Source organism: Maniola hyperantus, chromosome 26 (assembly GCF_902806685.2).
Source record: "Maniola hyperantus chromosome 26, iAphHyp1.2, whole genome shotgun sequence".
NCBI lineage: Eukaryota > Metazoa > Arthropoda > Insecta > Lepidoptera > Nymphalidae > Maniola > Maniola hyperantus.
Genome location: NC_048561.1, coordinates 246,724 through 262,009, shown reverse-complemented (window position 1 = coordinate 262,009; position 15,286 = coordinate 246,724). Strand labels below are relative to the sequence as shown.

General features: G+C 37.1%; 1 protein-coding gene across 1 annotated transcript; it reads left to right on the top strand.

Annotated features, from left to right (window-relative positions):
* Nucleotides 1-300: 300 nt before the first annotated feature.
* On the top strand, nucleotides 301-14,238 carry LOC117994043 (zinc finger protein 585B-like). The gene is made up of 14 exons (XM_069507369.1): nucleotides 301-539; nucleotides 1,993-2,643; nucleotides 3,283-4,077; nucleotides 4,698-4,827; nucleotides 4,997-5,064; nucleotides 5,854-6,196; nucleotides 6,456-6,721; nucleotides 8,102-8,198; nucleotides 8,508-8,643; nucleotides 9,446-9,613; nucleotides 10,053-10,168; nucleotides 10,930-11,025; nucleotides 11,786-11,930; nucleotides 12,240-14,238. Exons 2-14 carry the CDS (start codon nucleotides 2,001-2,003, stop codon nucleotides 12,639-12,641), a joined length of 3,405 nt encoding a protein of 1,134 aa, XP_069363470.1. The 5' UTR covers nucleotides 301-539; nucleotides 1,993-2,000; the 3' UTR covers nucleotides 12,642-14,238.
* Nucleotides 14,239-15,286: the final 1,048 nt, after the last annotated feature.

The following is a 15,286-nucleotide window of genomic DNA, read 5'->3' as shown; positions in this document are numbered from 1 at the left end:
TTTTGATGGCACAATATAAAAGTAGGTAACTAACTACTCTAGCACATGAATAACACATTGGAAGTGATGCAACCTCCATGCTTTTGTGACCGTTGTGACTTTAACTTTAATGTGTTTAGTTTGAAATTTCATTTTTTTGTGATACATACATGGATACTATACATTAGTATCCAATCTAATGAGCTCATAAAAACATTCAACATCCATACAAGATATGGTTGTAATAAAAATCGCTTTGCATTACCCCAAAGTAAGGGTAAAAGTAATTTTCAACTATGGCAGCATTAAAAATGACTGCCATTGGGGTTCAGTCACGCGAGAAAAAAATGTGAATTGAAAATTTCGTAAATCGTTGTTCTATGAAGTAAATAAACTTTTTAGGGATTTAATTTATGTGTTTATTGCATGGGCAAAGTTTTGGTATAATTATTGAGGTCTTAAAAGTTAAGTTTTGGTGGTAAAATGTGGTTTTATAATAGCTTATAATTTGGTGTTGATAAAAAAACTCGCTTTTTTACGACGGCCGCCGACCAGTAAAGGTAGGTACACATTTTTTCATGTATTGATTAATTTTTTGCCGTCGTACTGAACGAGGACGTCTAATTTACAAGAGTAGTGACGCAAAACTTGTGAATTATTTGATTATTTATTCAAATTTAACGTTTATTCACCAAAAATGTTTATAAAACGAGTTGTTTTCGTGTTTTCTTGAGTGTATATTGTACAATACAGCAGCATTAAGCATATTGCTGAGTAAAAGCTACGTTTTCAGTCAAAAAACCAGCTTTTAGGTGTGTTTAAAGTATTTGTTTATGTGCTCAAATCTATACAGAACCACTGGTAAAATCTTGACTTATTCTAATATCATTAGGGTTGAAACACACTAACTTCACTACATTTGAAAATATTTGAACATTTGTAAGGCTAATAAAAACCTGCCAAGTGCGAGTCGGATTCGCTCACAAAGGGTTCCGTACTATTGTACAAGAACACTTTTTGATCTTTTTAATTTTCTTTTTAATAGCTGCAACAGAAATACACAGTCTATGAAAATTTCAACTCTCTACCTATTACGGTTTACAATATGTTTGTAGGGATGTTACATTGGAGTTTTACACAAATCCTTTAAATCCTCATATCTCCCACAGATATCAAAGTCAAAGTCAAAGTTAAATAATTTATTCAGAATAGGTAACATGCAATTTTGGCCAACAGTAAGGTACTGTTGGCCAAAATTGTTAATTTGTAAGATGATATAGTAGGTAGTGATAATTAAAAGCCTCAATAGCTCAACGGGTAAAGGAGTGGACTGAAAACCTAAAGGTCGACGGTTCAAACCCGCCCGTTGCACTATTGTCGTACCTACTTTTAGCACAAGCTTGACACTTAGTTGGAGAGGAAAGGGGAATATTAGTCATTTAACATGGCTAATATTCTTTAAAAAAAAAAATTATATACTTTGTACTATCATGCTACGAAGCTCATTATTTTTTGGTCACACACACACACACATTCGTCCTAACCTCAGCTTCCCGGGATGCTACGGACAATATCTTACACCTTTTAGAATTACAGTTGTTGCAATTCACGAGTGCTAGTGAACTTTACTTGTGGTAACGTCGTTTACATGGTCATTGCGTAAGTGTGCGTGCGTGTCCGACCAATCAGTCGCGAGCAAGCGCTCGCAAACGCACACATTTAGTGTAGATAGATGTTAAACACAAGCATGAGACACTCGCCTTCATGAAATGCAAGAACTATACCTAACTAGCTGATATCCGCGACTTCGTTCGCATGGAATTAGGTTTTTATAAATCCCGTGGGAACTCGTTGATTTTCCGGGATAAAAAGTAGCCTATGTCACTCTCGAGGTCTTTATCTATACCCATCCAAAAAATCATGTAAATCCGTTGCGACGTGATTGAAGGACAAACCAACAAACACACTGTGGCATTTATAATAAGAGTACTGATTTGTATTTTTTCATTTCAGATTTCAAAATGAATAATCCAATCGCACCAGATCTTGATCCTCTAAGCTCTTACAATCTGAACAACTATCCCAATTTGGAAAGTTTCGCAAATCCACTGCTGCCTTTCGGAAACCAGTATCCATATTCCGTTAAACTAGAGAGTTACCAAAATCCTAACTATTACAATCTACCGCACGGAATACCACCTCACTTTACCCAAGATATTGCAAATACTAGTGTCAATGCTACGTTAGAAGATACGGGTAACGAAGCACAAACAGTCACGGAACAAGATCAATATAACGGATACCAAAACAACATAGATATCACGGAAGAGCAGGATATTAAACCTGATATAAGTAAATTGCTGAATAAGAAAAAAATTAAAAAGGAGCGTAGCAAATACTTCTCGGAGAAGATCACCGAGAAGGATTTCAAATTTTATGGGTGCTCCGTTTGCAATATCAACTTCAAGGAGCTGCACGAGCTAGATAACCATGTGACGACACACAAGGATAGACTGACCAGCTATGATTGGAGAGTGAAGAGTCAGATAATGAAGAAGAAGATGAAGAAAGAGTTGAAGAAGAATAAGAAGTTGAGGAAGAAAGTCAAAGCCGAACCTGAAATGGAGATTGATATAGAAATTAAACCAGAGGAGGGATATATAGGTAACTAACTTTTTTCTGGTATTTTAAATTTTAAAAAAAAAATGGAGAGCAAACAAGCAGGCGGGTCACCTGATGTTAAGTGATTACTGCCGCCCATGAAAATATGCAGTACCAGAAAACAACAATGTGTTGCCGGGCTTTCAGGAATTTGTTGGTCTGCCCCTTGAATAACCCCATGTTGTAATCGAAATAAAATTCTATGTAATTTCTTAAAATCGTAATTTTAATGGGAGTATTTATATGTTATAGAGGGAACCTACAGGCAAATTTCTAGACCCAGTGGTTTTAGCTTAGTTTTTTTAATCCCATGGAAACTGATAATCAGGGGGAAAAGTAACCTGTGGCCAAGATGCAAGGTAATCTCTGTACCAAATTTTTTCAGAATCAGTTTAATGGATGGGTTGCGAAAAGCTAGCAGCCAAACAAATAGACACACTCGCATTTTTTTTTAAAAGTGTAAATGTATTTTGAATAATTTTTTGCTAGAACTATTTTTGGACATGCTCAAAAAGATTAATATGTTAATTAAATTAGACTTGAGATGAACAGGCAAATAGCTTCAAGGAAGCACTAAAAGACATGCAGACAGAAAGACATATATATATACTTTCACATATAAATAGTCTGAATTTTTTATAGGTAACGAAAAAGCATCCGACTTTGTCGACAACACAGAATCCAACAACCAGAGTTCACAGGAAAACAGTGGAGAGAAGATGGAAAACAAAGACACAAAAACAATGGAAACCAACAATGTGAACAATAAGCAAGAATTGAACCAAGAGACCAAAATAATGGAAACCAACACTACAAACAAAAAAGAAGAATTGAATAGAGAGATAAAAACAACAGAAAACAACAAGCAAGATTCAAACAAAGAGATAAATGCAGTGGAAACCAACCAACAAGAATTGGACCAAGAGATAAAAGCAATGCAAAACGATACGCAAGAATTGAACAAAGATACTAAAACAATGGAAACAAACACTACAAACAACGAACAAGAATTGAACCAAGACATAAATGCAATGGAAATCAACAAGCAAGAATTAAATCAAGATATAAATGCAATGGGAACCAACAAGCAAGAATTGAACCAAGATATAAATGCTATGGGAACCAACAAGCAAAAATTGAACAAAGATATAAATGCAATGGGAACCAACAAGCAAGAATTGAACAAAGAGATAACTGCAATGGAATCCAACAAGCAAGAATTGAACATAGAGATAAGTGCAATGGAATCCAACACTACAAACAACAGGCTAGAATTGAATGTAGGGACAAATATAATGCAGCCAACAATACCTATGCCTATGAATGCAGCCAACAGACAAGAGTTGCTGAACTTGCAGAAGATATACAAATGCTTTGCATGTCAGAAACAGTTCACACTGAGCTACTATTTGAAACTACATGTCAGATCTCATACAGGTAAGTTTTTTTTTAATTTTGTTGCAATCAGGGTCGGGGCTCTATTTTTTAGGGTTCTGTACCCAAAGGGTTGGGGACAACCCACCACCTCCCACCAACCTCTTGGTTATATAGACCGAATAGCGGGAGGGCGCCCGTTTGGTACTTGCTCAGTGGCTCTGCCCCGGGGCGCCCTCTTGACTTCCTACAAATTCTTTCTATCTAATCCTCGAAGCTGTGATAGCCTAGTGGTTAGGATGTCTTCCTTCTAATCAGAGGTCGGGGGTTCGATCCCGGGCACGCACCTCTAACTTTTCCGAGTTATGTGCGTTTTAATTAATTAAATATCACTTGCTTTAACGGTGAAGGAAAACATCGTGAGGAAACCTGCATGCCTGAGAGTTCTCCATAATGTTCTCAAAGGTGTGTGAAGTCTACCAATCTGCACATGGCCAGCCAGACTATGGCCAAAACCCTTCTTACTCTGAGAGGAGACCCGTGCTCTGTAGTGAGCCGGCGATGGGTTGATCATGATGATGATGATGAATCCTCGTCCCTATGAGGCTTTCCCCCCTTTCTGGGACAGACGTATGCAACGACAAAAAGGGAAAGGGGGGTTTCATGAACATTTTTGTCCGTAGATGAAAAACCTTACACTTGTGGGCAGTGCGGCCAGTCCTTCATCACGGCCAGCAAGCTGGGGCGGCACAACAAGAGATTCCATCTCGCCATACGTTACCAGTGCAGGATATGCTATAGATACTTTTCTAGGTAAGCTATACTTGTTTGATAAGCTCGCTTTATCAATAAACAACTTTTTTTAAGTAACTTGAAGGAGGCACATGAAAAAAGATTAGTACACTTTTACCCTCATAATTAAACTTATGAGGGTAAAAGTGAACTTACATTTTTCTTCAAAATTAGTCTTATTATTTTTCAGATTTGAATTCTTAACTCGACATTTCGACAAAAAACATCCAGATGACAAGTTGGAAGGAGAACCGTATGGTCAGTTTATTTTATTATATTTTACAGTGATTTCTTGTTTCTTGTATAATAAAGATGTTTGTATTTGTTTTTATAAGTCTGAACAATGATTGAAGATTTCCCCATATCAAATAAAGTACATTCCTTCACTGGTAGTTGTGAAATAGTTAAATTGATTTATATTTCAATTTAAATAAAAACAATTGTTATAATCTTTGCTTCCTTACCTAAGTTCCGTAAGTAATTGACTTAAAGAAAATTGAATTGTTTATCTATTATTTCTCAACAGATTCAACATCAATGCTAGTATTATAAATGTGGTGTCTGTCTTTGCGTCTGTTACTTTTTCACAGCCAATCCGCTTAACCGATTTTGACGAAATTTGGTACAAAAATAGCTTGCACCCAGAGACTTACTTTTATCCCGGAAAATCAAAGAGTTTCCACAGAATTTTAAAACCTTAATCCACATGAACAATAGCTAGTAATCTATATGGTAGTTTTAGATACTAACAATTTTTTTTTCATTTCTAAAGATTATATAAAAAGAAAATCTGACTAACTAACTGACTGATCTGTCAACGCACAGCTCTCTATTGAACGGATCGGGCTGAAATTTGGCATGCAGATAGCTATTATAAGGTAGACATCTGCTAAGGATTTTTGAAAATTCAACCCATAAGGGGGTAAAAAAGGGGGTTGAAATTTGTGTAGTCCACGCGGATGAAGTCGCGGGCATAAGCTAGTATTAATATAAATATCTCAAAAACTATTTTTAAGTTAAAATTAGTTACTTTAACCTTTTTTACAGATTTCAACGCTATACTACCCTACTTAAAAGAATTAGAAGAGCAACTCCGCGAGAAAACCGAAATGGAGAAAGCCGCAAAAAAACCGGACCCTTGGTCCTTTGAAGTTGAAACCAAAACTGAACTCGATGTAGTGAAGGAGGAGTCCCAAGACGATCCACAGGATGGACAGATAACAGTTACCATAGAGCAAGTGAAAGTCGACATGGACGGGGTGGGGGTGGAGGTGAAGGTTGAAGAGTTGGACGTCAAAGAGGATATTCGTGGTGATGATGATGATCACCATGATGATGATGATGGGTTCGGTGATGTTAAAGATGAAAGTGATCATATGAAGGATGAGAAGTAAGTGGATTTTTTTGATATTTTATATCATTTACTGTGGCAAAGCCCAAAAAGAGGGGTTGTACAGGGTGTAACCAGAACGCTAGTAAAAACTTAGCGTCATTGTTATTTGTTATACTACCTAAACACAATCCAATACCAATGACCATTTGCTTCATTTTGTTGTTTTAGTATTTTTCAAACCCGCAATATATAGCGTGCAAATTCGGGTCAGGTGAAGTGAAAACATCGTGAACAAACCTTAATTTTTTGTTCTCAGTGTCTCAGACGATGACTATTTCCCTTCAAACACTTGGGCATCAAAACCAGCCATAGAAGACCCTCCATCTCCAAAAAAACTCAAATTAGAGGACAGAGTGAAATGTCCAATCTGCGAGAAGAAATTCAGCTCGGCCTCATACATGAGGATTCATATGCGGACACATACTGGAGAAAAGCCGTTCAAGTGCTACATATGTAATGCGGGCTTTATCACCTCCAGCAAAATGCATCGTCACGTGTTGACTCATCCGGAGTCCTGGGCAGGTATGTAGCAACCAGACTGGACCAAGTGTGACAATATGCCAGGGGCAAGTGTGTCACAATTGCTCATTGACATGACCAAGTGTGTCGCAATTGCTCATTGACATGACCAAGTGTGTCACAATTGGCCATTGACAAGGCACCTGTGTCACGTCAAAGCTAAGTCTGTCTGTCACTCATATGATGACCTGCTTCGATAAACTAGTCTTTAACAAATAAAGTTAAAAGTGGGTAACAATTAGCCACTTACTGGAGCAAGTGTGTCACAATTACTCATTGACATGTCAGCCTGTGTCATGTCAAGGGCAAGTGTGCCACTCATATGATGACCTGCTTCGATAAACTAGTCTTTAACAAATAAAGTTAAAAGTGGGTCACAATTAGCCACTTACTGGACCAAGTGTGTCACAATTGCTCATTGACATGTCAGCCTGTGTCATGTCAAGGGCAAGTGTGCCACTCATATGATGACCTGCTTCGATAAACTAGTCTTTAACAAATAAAGTTAAAAGTGGGTCACAATATTAGCCACTTACTGGACCAAGTGTGTCACAATTGCTCATTGACATGTCAGCCTGTGTCATGTCAAGGGCAAGTGTGCCACTCATATGATGACCTGCTTCGATAAACTAGTCTTTAACAAATAAAGTTAAAAGTGGGTCACAATTAGCCACTTACTGGACCAAGTGTGTCACAATTGCTCATTGACATGTCAGCCTGTGTCATGTCAAGGGCAAGTGTGCCACTCATATGATGACCTGCTTCGATAAACTAGTCTTTAACAAATAAAGTTAAATAAAATAAATAAATAAAAATAAAAATATTTTATTTCAGGTCTGGGGGGACCCATATAAAAATTTAAAAATTACAATATGTATAAACAATATTTACCATTTCTATTATAATTAGATTATTAGTAGTATGCAGTCTTGACATGTTAAAAGTGGGTCACAATTAGCCACTTACTGGACCAAGTGTGTCACAATTGCTCATTGACATGTCAGCCTGTGTCATGTCAAGGGCAAGTGTGCCACTCATATGATGACCTGCTTCGATAAACTAGTCTTAACAAATAAAGGTAAAAGTGTATTAAAAACATCAATAAGACACTTTTACTCTCATTCACTTTTGACCTCATTAAACTCTCTTCAATTTCACTACACCTATCAAACAACAGAGCAGTCTCATAATATGAGAAACATTCTAATTATTATTATTGGTAAACTTTTACTCTCATTTAGGCAAACTATTTATACACTTTTTACCCTCTTTATGAGGCAACGTCTTTATTAATACATTTGAAACTTTAAGGCATTATTCATACACTTTTACCCTCATATTAATATAACCTCTGGAAATCCACATTTACCCTCATATTTTTAGATGATGACGTCAAAGAGGAAAAAGATAGTAAAGAGGCAATAGACATCAAAACCGAAGAGGGAGAAAATACAGAAGGGGACAAGAAAGCTAAGAAAAAGTAAGTTATTTATTATTCACTAGCTGATGCCCGCGACTTCGTCTGCGTGGAATTAGGTTTTTTAAAAATCCCGTGGGAACTCTTTTATTTTCCGGGATAAAAAGTAGCCTATGTCACTCTGCAGGTCTTTATCTATACCCATGCAAAAAATCACGTCAATCCGTTGCACCGTTGCGACGTGATTGAAGGACAAACCAACAAACAAACACACTTTCGCATTTATAATAAGGGTACTGATTTTGTAAGTTTCAATTAGATTGCCTCTTTCTCGCCTATTTCCATAGTTAATAATGTCACTTATTTCCATAGATTGAGAATGAAAAAAGTTCTAGCGAACCTGAACAAGAAGTCGCGGGCTTCGGACAAGAAGAAGAGGCTCAACCAGAAGCGGCCGCACTCTTGCGAATATTGTCAGAAGAGATTCCTGCATCTCGAGACCTTGCAGGTCAGCTCTGGACATTTATTACTTAACTATTGGTTATTTTTCAGTTTCAACACATTTGACAAAATATAATGACGACATCGTCAAATTGATTTGGCCATTCTTAACAAATAATAGCATAGTGTTCAAATGAATTTTGGCCATTCTCAATAAATAACTAGCTCATGCTCGCGACTTCGTCCGCGTGGACTACACAAATTTCAAACCCCTATTTCACCCCCTTAAGGGTTGAATTTTCAAAAATCCTTTCTTAGCGGATGCCAACGTCATAATATCTGCATGCCAAATTTCAGCCCGATCCGTCCAGTAGTTTGAGCTGTGCGTTGATAGATCAGTCAGTCAGCTTTTCCTTTCATATATTTAGTCAATTGGTTATATTTCAGTCTCAACAGATTACAATAATTAGAATTAGAATTAGAATTAGAATTTGTTTATTAATAACTTGGTACACAAATCAATTAACGTTTATATAATTAATATAATATATAAGTAATATAAGTAATACAATTAATTGTTACACGATGTGACCACATTGGACAAATAATGGCAACATCTTCAAACGAATTTGGCCATTCTTAACAAATAATATTATAGTATTCAAATGAGTTTTGGCCATGTTTAACAAATAATATTATAGTATACAAATTAATTTTGGCCATGCTTAACAAATAATAGCATAGTGTTCAAATGAATTTTGGCCATTCTTAACAAATTATTGCAGTATCCAAATGAATTTTGGTCATTTTCAACAAATAATAGCAAAGTGTTCATATGAGTTTTGGCCATGTTCAACAAATGTGTGCAGGTCCACAAGAAGTGCCACGAGGGCGAGAGCCTGGTGTTCAAGTGCAACTTCTGCCTCGTGGAGTACGCGGACGAGGCGGCGCGGAAGGCCCACGAGGCCTCGCACCAGGGCCCGAAGCCCTATCTGTGCACCATATGCGGACGCGGCTACAAGAAACGGGAAACCATGGCGAGTATCCTTTCTACTCATTTCTGTGGGTCGTGACCCCTACTATTAATCAAGCTATTGGGTGCCCTTCCCCTGAGGGTAGTTGCCCCTACCATTAATATGAATGGTGGCAAGTAGTATTCTTCATTCATTTCTGACGATCGCGACCTCCGCCCCCCAACTATACGCGACAGGTCGAGATGGCAATTGGACTTATGAGGCCGGGAAAGCCCCACCCACACCCGTGGCGTTCCCGGGGCTACAATTGCTTGTACAGTATGATATTATATTGTTGTAAATCGAACATTTGAAAGAGCAACCGCCGAGTTTCTCGCTGGTTCTTCTCGGTAGAAACGGCATTCCGAACCAGTCATAATATATTGTTTTGACGATTCAAAGTTTACTTCAATAAAAATATATTCTATTCTATTCTATAAGATTCTTTTTTTATGGTGTACAGATATACCATCGTAAGAACCATAAGCCGGACCGCGAGTTCATATGTGACATTTGCACCAAGAGCTTCAACGCGCAGTGCAAGCTGCAGCGACATATAGTCAGCCACCGCACGCAACGGTAAGTGGTCACCGGTGGCGGTAAGTTAAATTGTTCGTTACAAAGGAAAAAAATTTCTAACACGTATCGATGCGAGTGGGTTCGCACGCGCACTCTTTAGAGTCTTAGCTTGGGTCAATGACCGTAGGTACGCGCGCAAATTTTAAACAATAAAGCAGGGTTAATTTCAAACTTTTGCAAAACTTGGGGTCAATGCCCCGCCTATGACGCGGCATTAACCCCGCGGAGACTATCTACGCAACGTTCACTGACCTCTAGCGTCAATTAGCTGTTTTACAGTACCTGGAAGGAAATATTGTACATCGACCTTTAGAATGAGATTTCGTCCCGCGGCACGCATCTCTAACTTTTCGGAGTTATGTGCGTTTTAAGTAATTAAATATCACTTGCTTGAACGGTGAAGGAAAACATCGTGAGGAAACCTGCATGCCTGAGAGTTCTCCATAATGTTCTCAAAGGTGTGTGAAGTCTACATGGCCAGCGTCGTAATCTATGTCCAAAGCCCTTCTCACTTGGAGAGGAGACCGGCGGGGTGATTACGTAAAATGTTGCAGTAGCGACAGCAACGCGACAGTTCATTTGCTGTCTCTTTGTCTTATTTTGGTTTGTGGCTATTGCTGTCTCTCTCTAGCCGGACGTTTGACAGCAATTATCGCAAGATTTACGCCTGTCGCGAGATACGTAATCACCCCGCCGTGCTCTGTAGTGAGCCGGCGATGGGTTGATGATGATGATGATGTGTGTGTGTATGTGTGTTGCAGGTTCATTCTGCGCTACGAGTGCCCTGTGTGTGCTCACATGTTCCACACCAAGTACCATGTGCAGATGCACCTCGCCACGCACCAGAAGGAGGGCCTGTGAGTATATCGTCATTGTCATTCGTTTTTAGGGTTCCGTACCTCAAAAGGAAAAACGGAACCCTTATAGGATCACTTTGTTGTCTGTCTGTCTGTCAAGAAACCTACAAGGTACTTCCCGTTGACCTAGAATCATGACACTTGGCAGGTAGGTAGGTCTTATAGCAGACATTCGGGGAAAAATCTGAAAACCTTGAATTTGTGGTTACATCACACACAAAAAATTAAACTGTGGTCATGAACTAAAAATAAGTATTTTCAATTTTAGAAGTAAGATAACTATATCAAGTGGGGTATCATATGAAAGGTCTTCACCTGTACATTCTAAAACAGATTTTTATTTATTTTTATGTATCATCATAGTTTTTGAATTATCGTGCAAAATGTTTTTGTTTAGTTTATTTTTTTATTTTTTTTATTATATATTTGAATCGTCAAATGCATCTAATACTGGTTCGAGAGGGAAAGGGAATCAAAACCTATAGGGTAATGCCCATTGACCTAGAATCATTATTATTGTTATTTACCTACAATTTGGCAAAATAAAGAATTTATTATTTATTTATCATGGGTAGCAATATCAATGTCAAAGGAAAAAAACCGAAAACCGTTAATTTGTGATTACATCACAAAAAAATATAAGTTATAAAGTGTTATTTTTTTGTACGATGGAACGGAACCCTTCGTGTTCGAGTCCGATTCGCATTTGACCTTTTTCTCTAGAGAAACGGAACCTTAATTTTTTTTGTTAATTTTACAGAATCCAAGAGGAAAACCGCAGCGAAATCCTAGCGATGGTGCTGCAAAACGCGCGGAAAATACCCAAAAGTGCGGACGCGCCCCCCACCCTCACCGACATAGTTCCCAGCGACGAGCGGAGCCGCGTGTGCAACATATGCGGGGAGGTGAGACAATATTATAAACTAGCTGATGCCCGCGACTTCGTACACGTGGATTTAGGTTTCTTAAAATCCCGCGAGAACTCTTTGATTTTCCGGGATAAAAAGTAGCCTATGTCACTCTCCAGGTCTTTAATTATATCCATGCAAAAAATCACGTCGATACGTTGCTCCGTTGCGACATGATTGACCAACAAACAAACACCCTTTCGCATCACTACCATATTTTTTTAGTACATCTACACATCGATCGACCGGAACCGTAGACTTAAGTATAAAATTATAAGCAGTAAGAAACAGTTTTATTTATTTTAGGTATTCCAGCACTTCTACTATCTAGAAGAACACCTAAAGAGTCACGGTTCGAAAATAGCCATAGAAGACAGCGAGAAAAGTGAGGAGAAAAAGCATGTATGCCCCATTTGCAACAAAGGATTCAAGCTACATTATTACCTAAAACTGCACAGTTTCACACACACTAAAGAAAAACCTTTCATCTGCCAACAGTGTGGAAAGGGCTTTATAACTCGCGGCAAACTAAAACGGCACATAGAAACCCATACGGGCTTGAAAAAGTACCAATGTCATGTTTGCTACAAATTTTTCACTAGACCTAGTTACTTAAGGATCCATGTTAGGACTATTCACGGCACTCAGGACTATAATTTTAGGATGGAAAAGTCTTATAATAACTTTGGCGCCGATTACACGCCATGAATTGTTTATTTCTGAACTTTTAACACTGATGTTAAACTTTCAGAAAATTGTTTTTACGTGTTAAACTTTGAGAAATCAATAATTAGATAATTGCATTTTATGAATGACTTCATAGGTTATGAATAGTCTTATATCTGCCAGCAGTGTGGAAAGGGTTTATTATTTTAAAGTTAAAAGTCAGAAATGTGACTATAGTTCGTACAACATGAGTTCTTACGCGCCATTTTAACTCTGTGTCAACTATCATATCGGTTCAAAAGTACGGTTCACCTTTAAAATAAGGACTAAAGTCGAACTTTTGACATGACAGTTGACACATAAAGTTCAAGTGGCGCGTTAGAACTCATTTTGTAACCATTATTATGTCAAGTTTTTCACAAGACAAGTATTTAAAATTCATATTAGAACTATTCAGTATTCACAGCACACAGGACTATAATTTAAGAAAGGAAAAGGCTTGTAATAACTTTAGCGCTGACTACACGGTTTGTTAATTGCTGAACATTTAACATCAATGTTAAGTTGTCAGAAAATCGTTTTTCTCGTAAATAATTATGAACGTGTTAACTTTATATTAGTAATTTAAATTTATAATACTGGTGTTATTTTACCACATGAATGAATTATATCGATGACGGTTTCTATAATAATTTTTAACTTCTTGTAAATACGTTAAGCTAAAATTTAACAGTTTGAAATTTTAAATTCTAGTATTATCTACGTTCTCTTGTCTAAAGAAAAGACGTGTTGGTTACAGATTTTCTCAACATTTAGCATTGATGTTAAATTTTTGTAAAATTAAAGATTTTATGTTAAAAATGAATTTTATTCGAAAATTGTCAATTTTTTCATTAGCAATTATTGCATAGAATAAATCACAGAAAGTAAAGTATAAAATAAGGCATCTCAAGCCTCAAAATTAATATTTGTGAAAAACGAGAACAATATTGTTTTAAATAGTTTTAGTTTTCCTGTTAAAGTTAAAGAAAAGTTACCTCATTAAAAAAAATTTTTTTCTATTTCTATTCACTAAATTGCTTCGGATTTTATTTACAATCGCGATAATTTTTATTAATCCACTTTGAAGTGGATTTAAAAAAATCGTATTTTTTTTGTAATTATCGTGGTAAAATTTTATTTTAATAATTTTTTGTACTTATACTTATACATAAAATACTTTGAAAGTATTTTATTTTAGTTTTGTGTGATTTAATATTTTTTTCATCTTCTCACAATTTAAAAATTTGAAATACAATATCAAAATTGTAATTTTTTCAAGTTGAAAAATTGAATGTCTTAAATTTTTAACTAATTAAAATGAATCAAATGTAACTGAACTTTTGCTGAACTCTTGCTTGTTTTTATCCCTTACTATTATCGTTTGGGGTTTTTGTTAGTTTTAAGTTTTTTTTTTGTGGTTTAGGGTAAAACGTGGTGCGGTATTTTAGTTTTTAGGTTTCCTTATCTTTTTTGTGTATATTGAGCTTTTTGTTAGATTGTAAATAAGTAGTAATGGTTAAGTTTCATTCTTAAAGAATTCTCTTTCGTAAAAATGTTATTTTTGTACAGTTACAAAAATAAATGTCAATTTCAAAAATTGGTTTTTATTTTTTTTTAAACCTCGAAGTCACTTTTTAGTTTGTAACAATGTTGTGGTGTGGTACAACATTTTGTATAAAAATACTTAGATCATATTTTCTTGAAGCATTTTACGGCAGAAGCTGTGATAGCCTAGTGGTTAGGACGTCCGCCTCCTATTCGGAGGTCGGGTGTTCGATCCCGGGCACGCACCTCTAACTTTTCGGAGTTACGTGTGTTTTAAGTAATTAAATATCACTCGCTTTAACGGTGAAGGAAAACATTGTGAGGAAATCTGCATGCCTGAGAGTCCTCGATAATGTTCTCTAAGGTGTGTGAAGTCTGCCAAGTCACTTGACTAGTGTGGTAGACTATGGCCAAAATTCTGAGAGGAGACCCGTGCTGTATATAGTGTGCCGGCGATGAGTTGATTATGATGATGATGATGATTATTATTATTTTACTTGACGACCTCCCTGGCGCAGTGGTCTTATTAGTGGGAGGTCCCGGGTTCAATTCCTGGCAGGGATTTGGGATTTTATAATTTCTAAATTTCTGGTCTGGTCTGGTGGGAGGCTTCGGCCGTGGTTAGTTACCACCCTACCGGCAAAACCGTGCCGCCAAGCATTCCGGTACGATGCCGTGTAGAAACCAAAGGGGCATGGGTTTATTAAAAACTGCCATACCCCTTCCAGGTTAGCCCGCTTTCATCTTAGACTGCATCGTCACTTACCACCAGGTGAGTTTGCAGTCAAGGGCTATCTTGTATCTGAATAAAAAATACTTGCGGGATTTTGCTGTCGTGGAGTTTAGGTTCTTAAAAATCTTAGAAGTGGGATCCGGAACTCTTTGATTTCCCGAGATAAAAGGTGGATGGAATGGAGAAATAAGATTCTCCATTCCTTTCAGCCGAATCGGTTGTCATTGTGGCTTGAAGGTGTAACGGAAACGGACATTCAAACTTGCACATCTACTCTAATATTTTGCACAAAGAGGAAAGATTTGTTTGTCTGTAATCGATAACCTCAGTGCGCGAGTCTGACTTGCACTTGGCCGGTTTTCACACT

What these genes read in the sequence shown, in the direction of transcription:
- LOC117994043 (XM_069507369.1), top strand. Translation starts at nt 2,001, where the DNA reads ATGAATAATCCAATCGCACCAGATCTTGATCCTCTAAGCTCTTACAAT. An exon ending in ACCAGAGGAGGGATATATAG is followed by an intron (nt 2,644 to 3,282) that starts GTAACTAACTTT and finishes AATTTTTTATAG; the next exon opens with GTAACGAAAAAGCATCCGAC. An exon ending in GTCAGCCACCGCACGCAACG is followed by an intron (nt 10,169 to 10,929) that starts GTAAGTGGTCAC and finishes TGTGTGTTGCAG; the next exon opens with GTTCATTCTGCGCTACGAGT.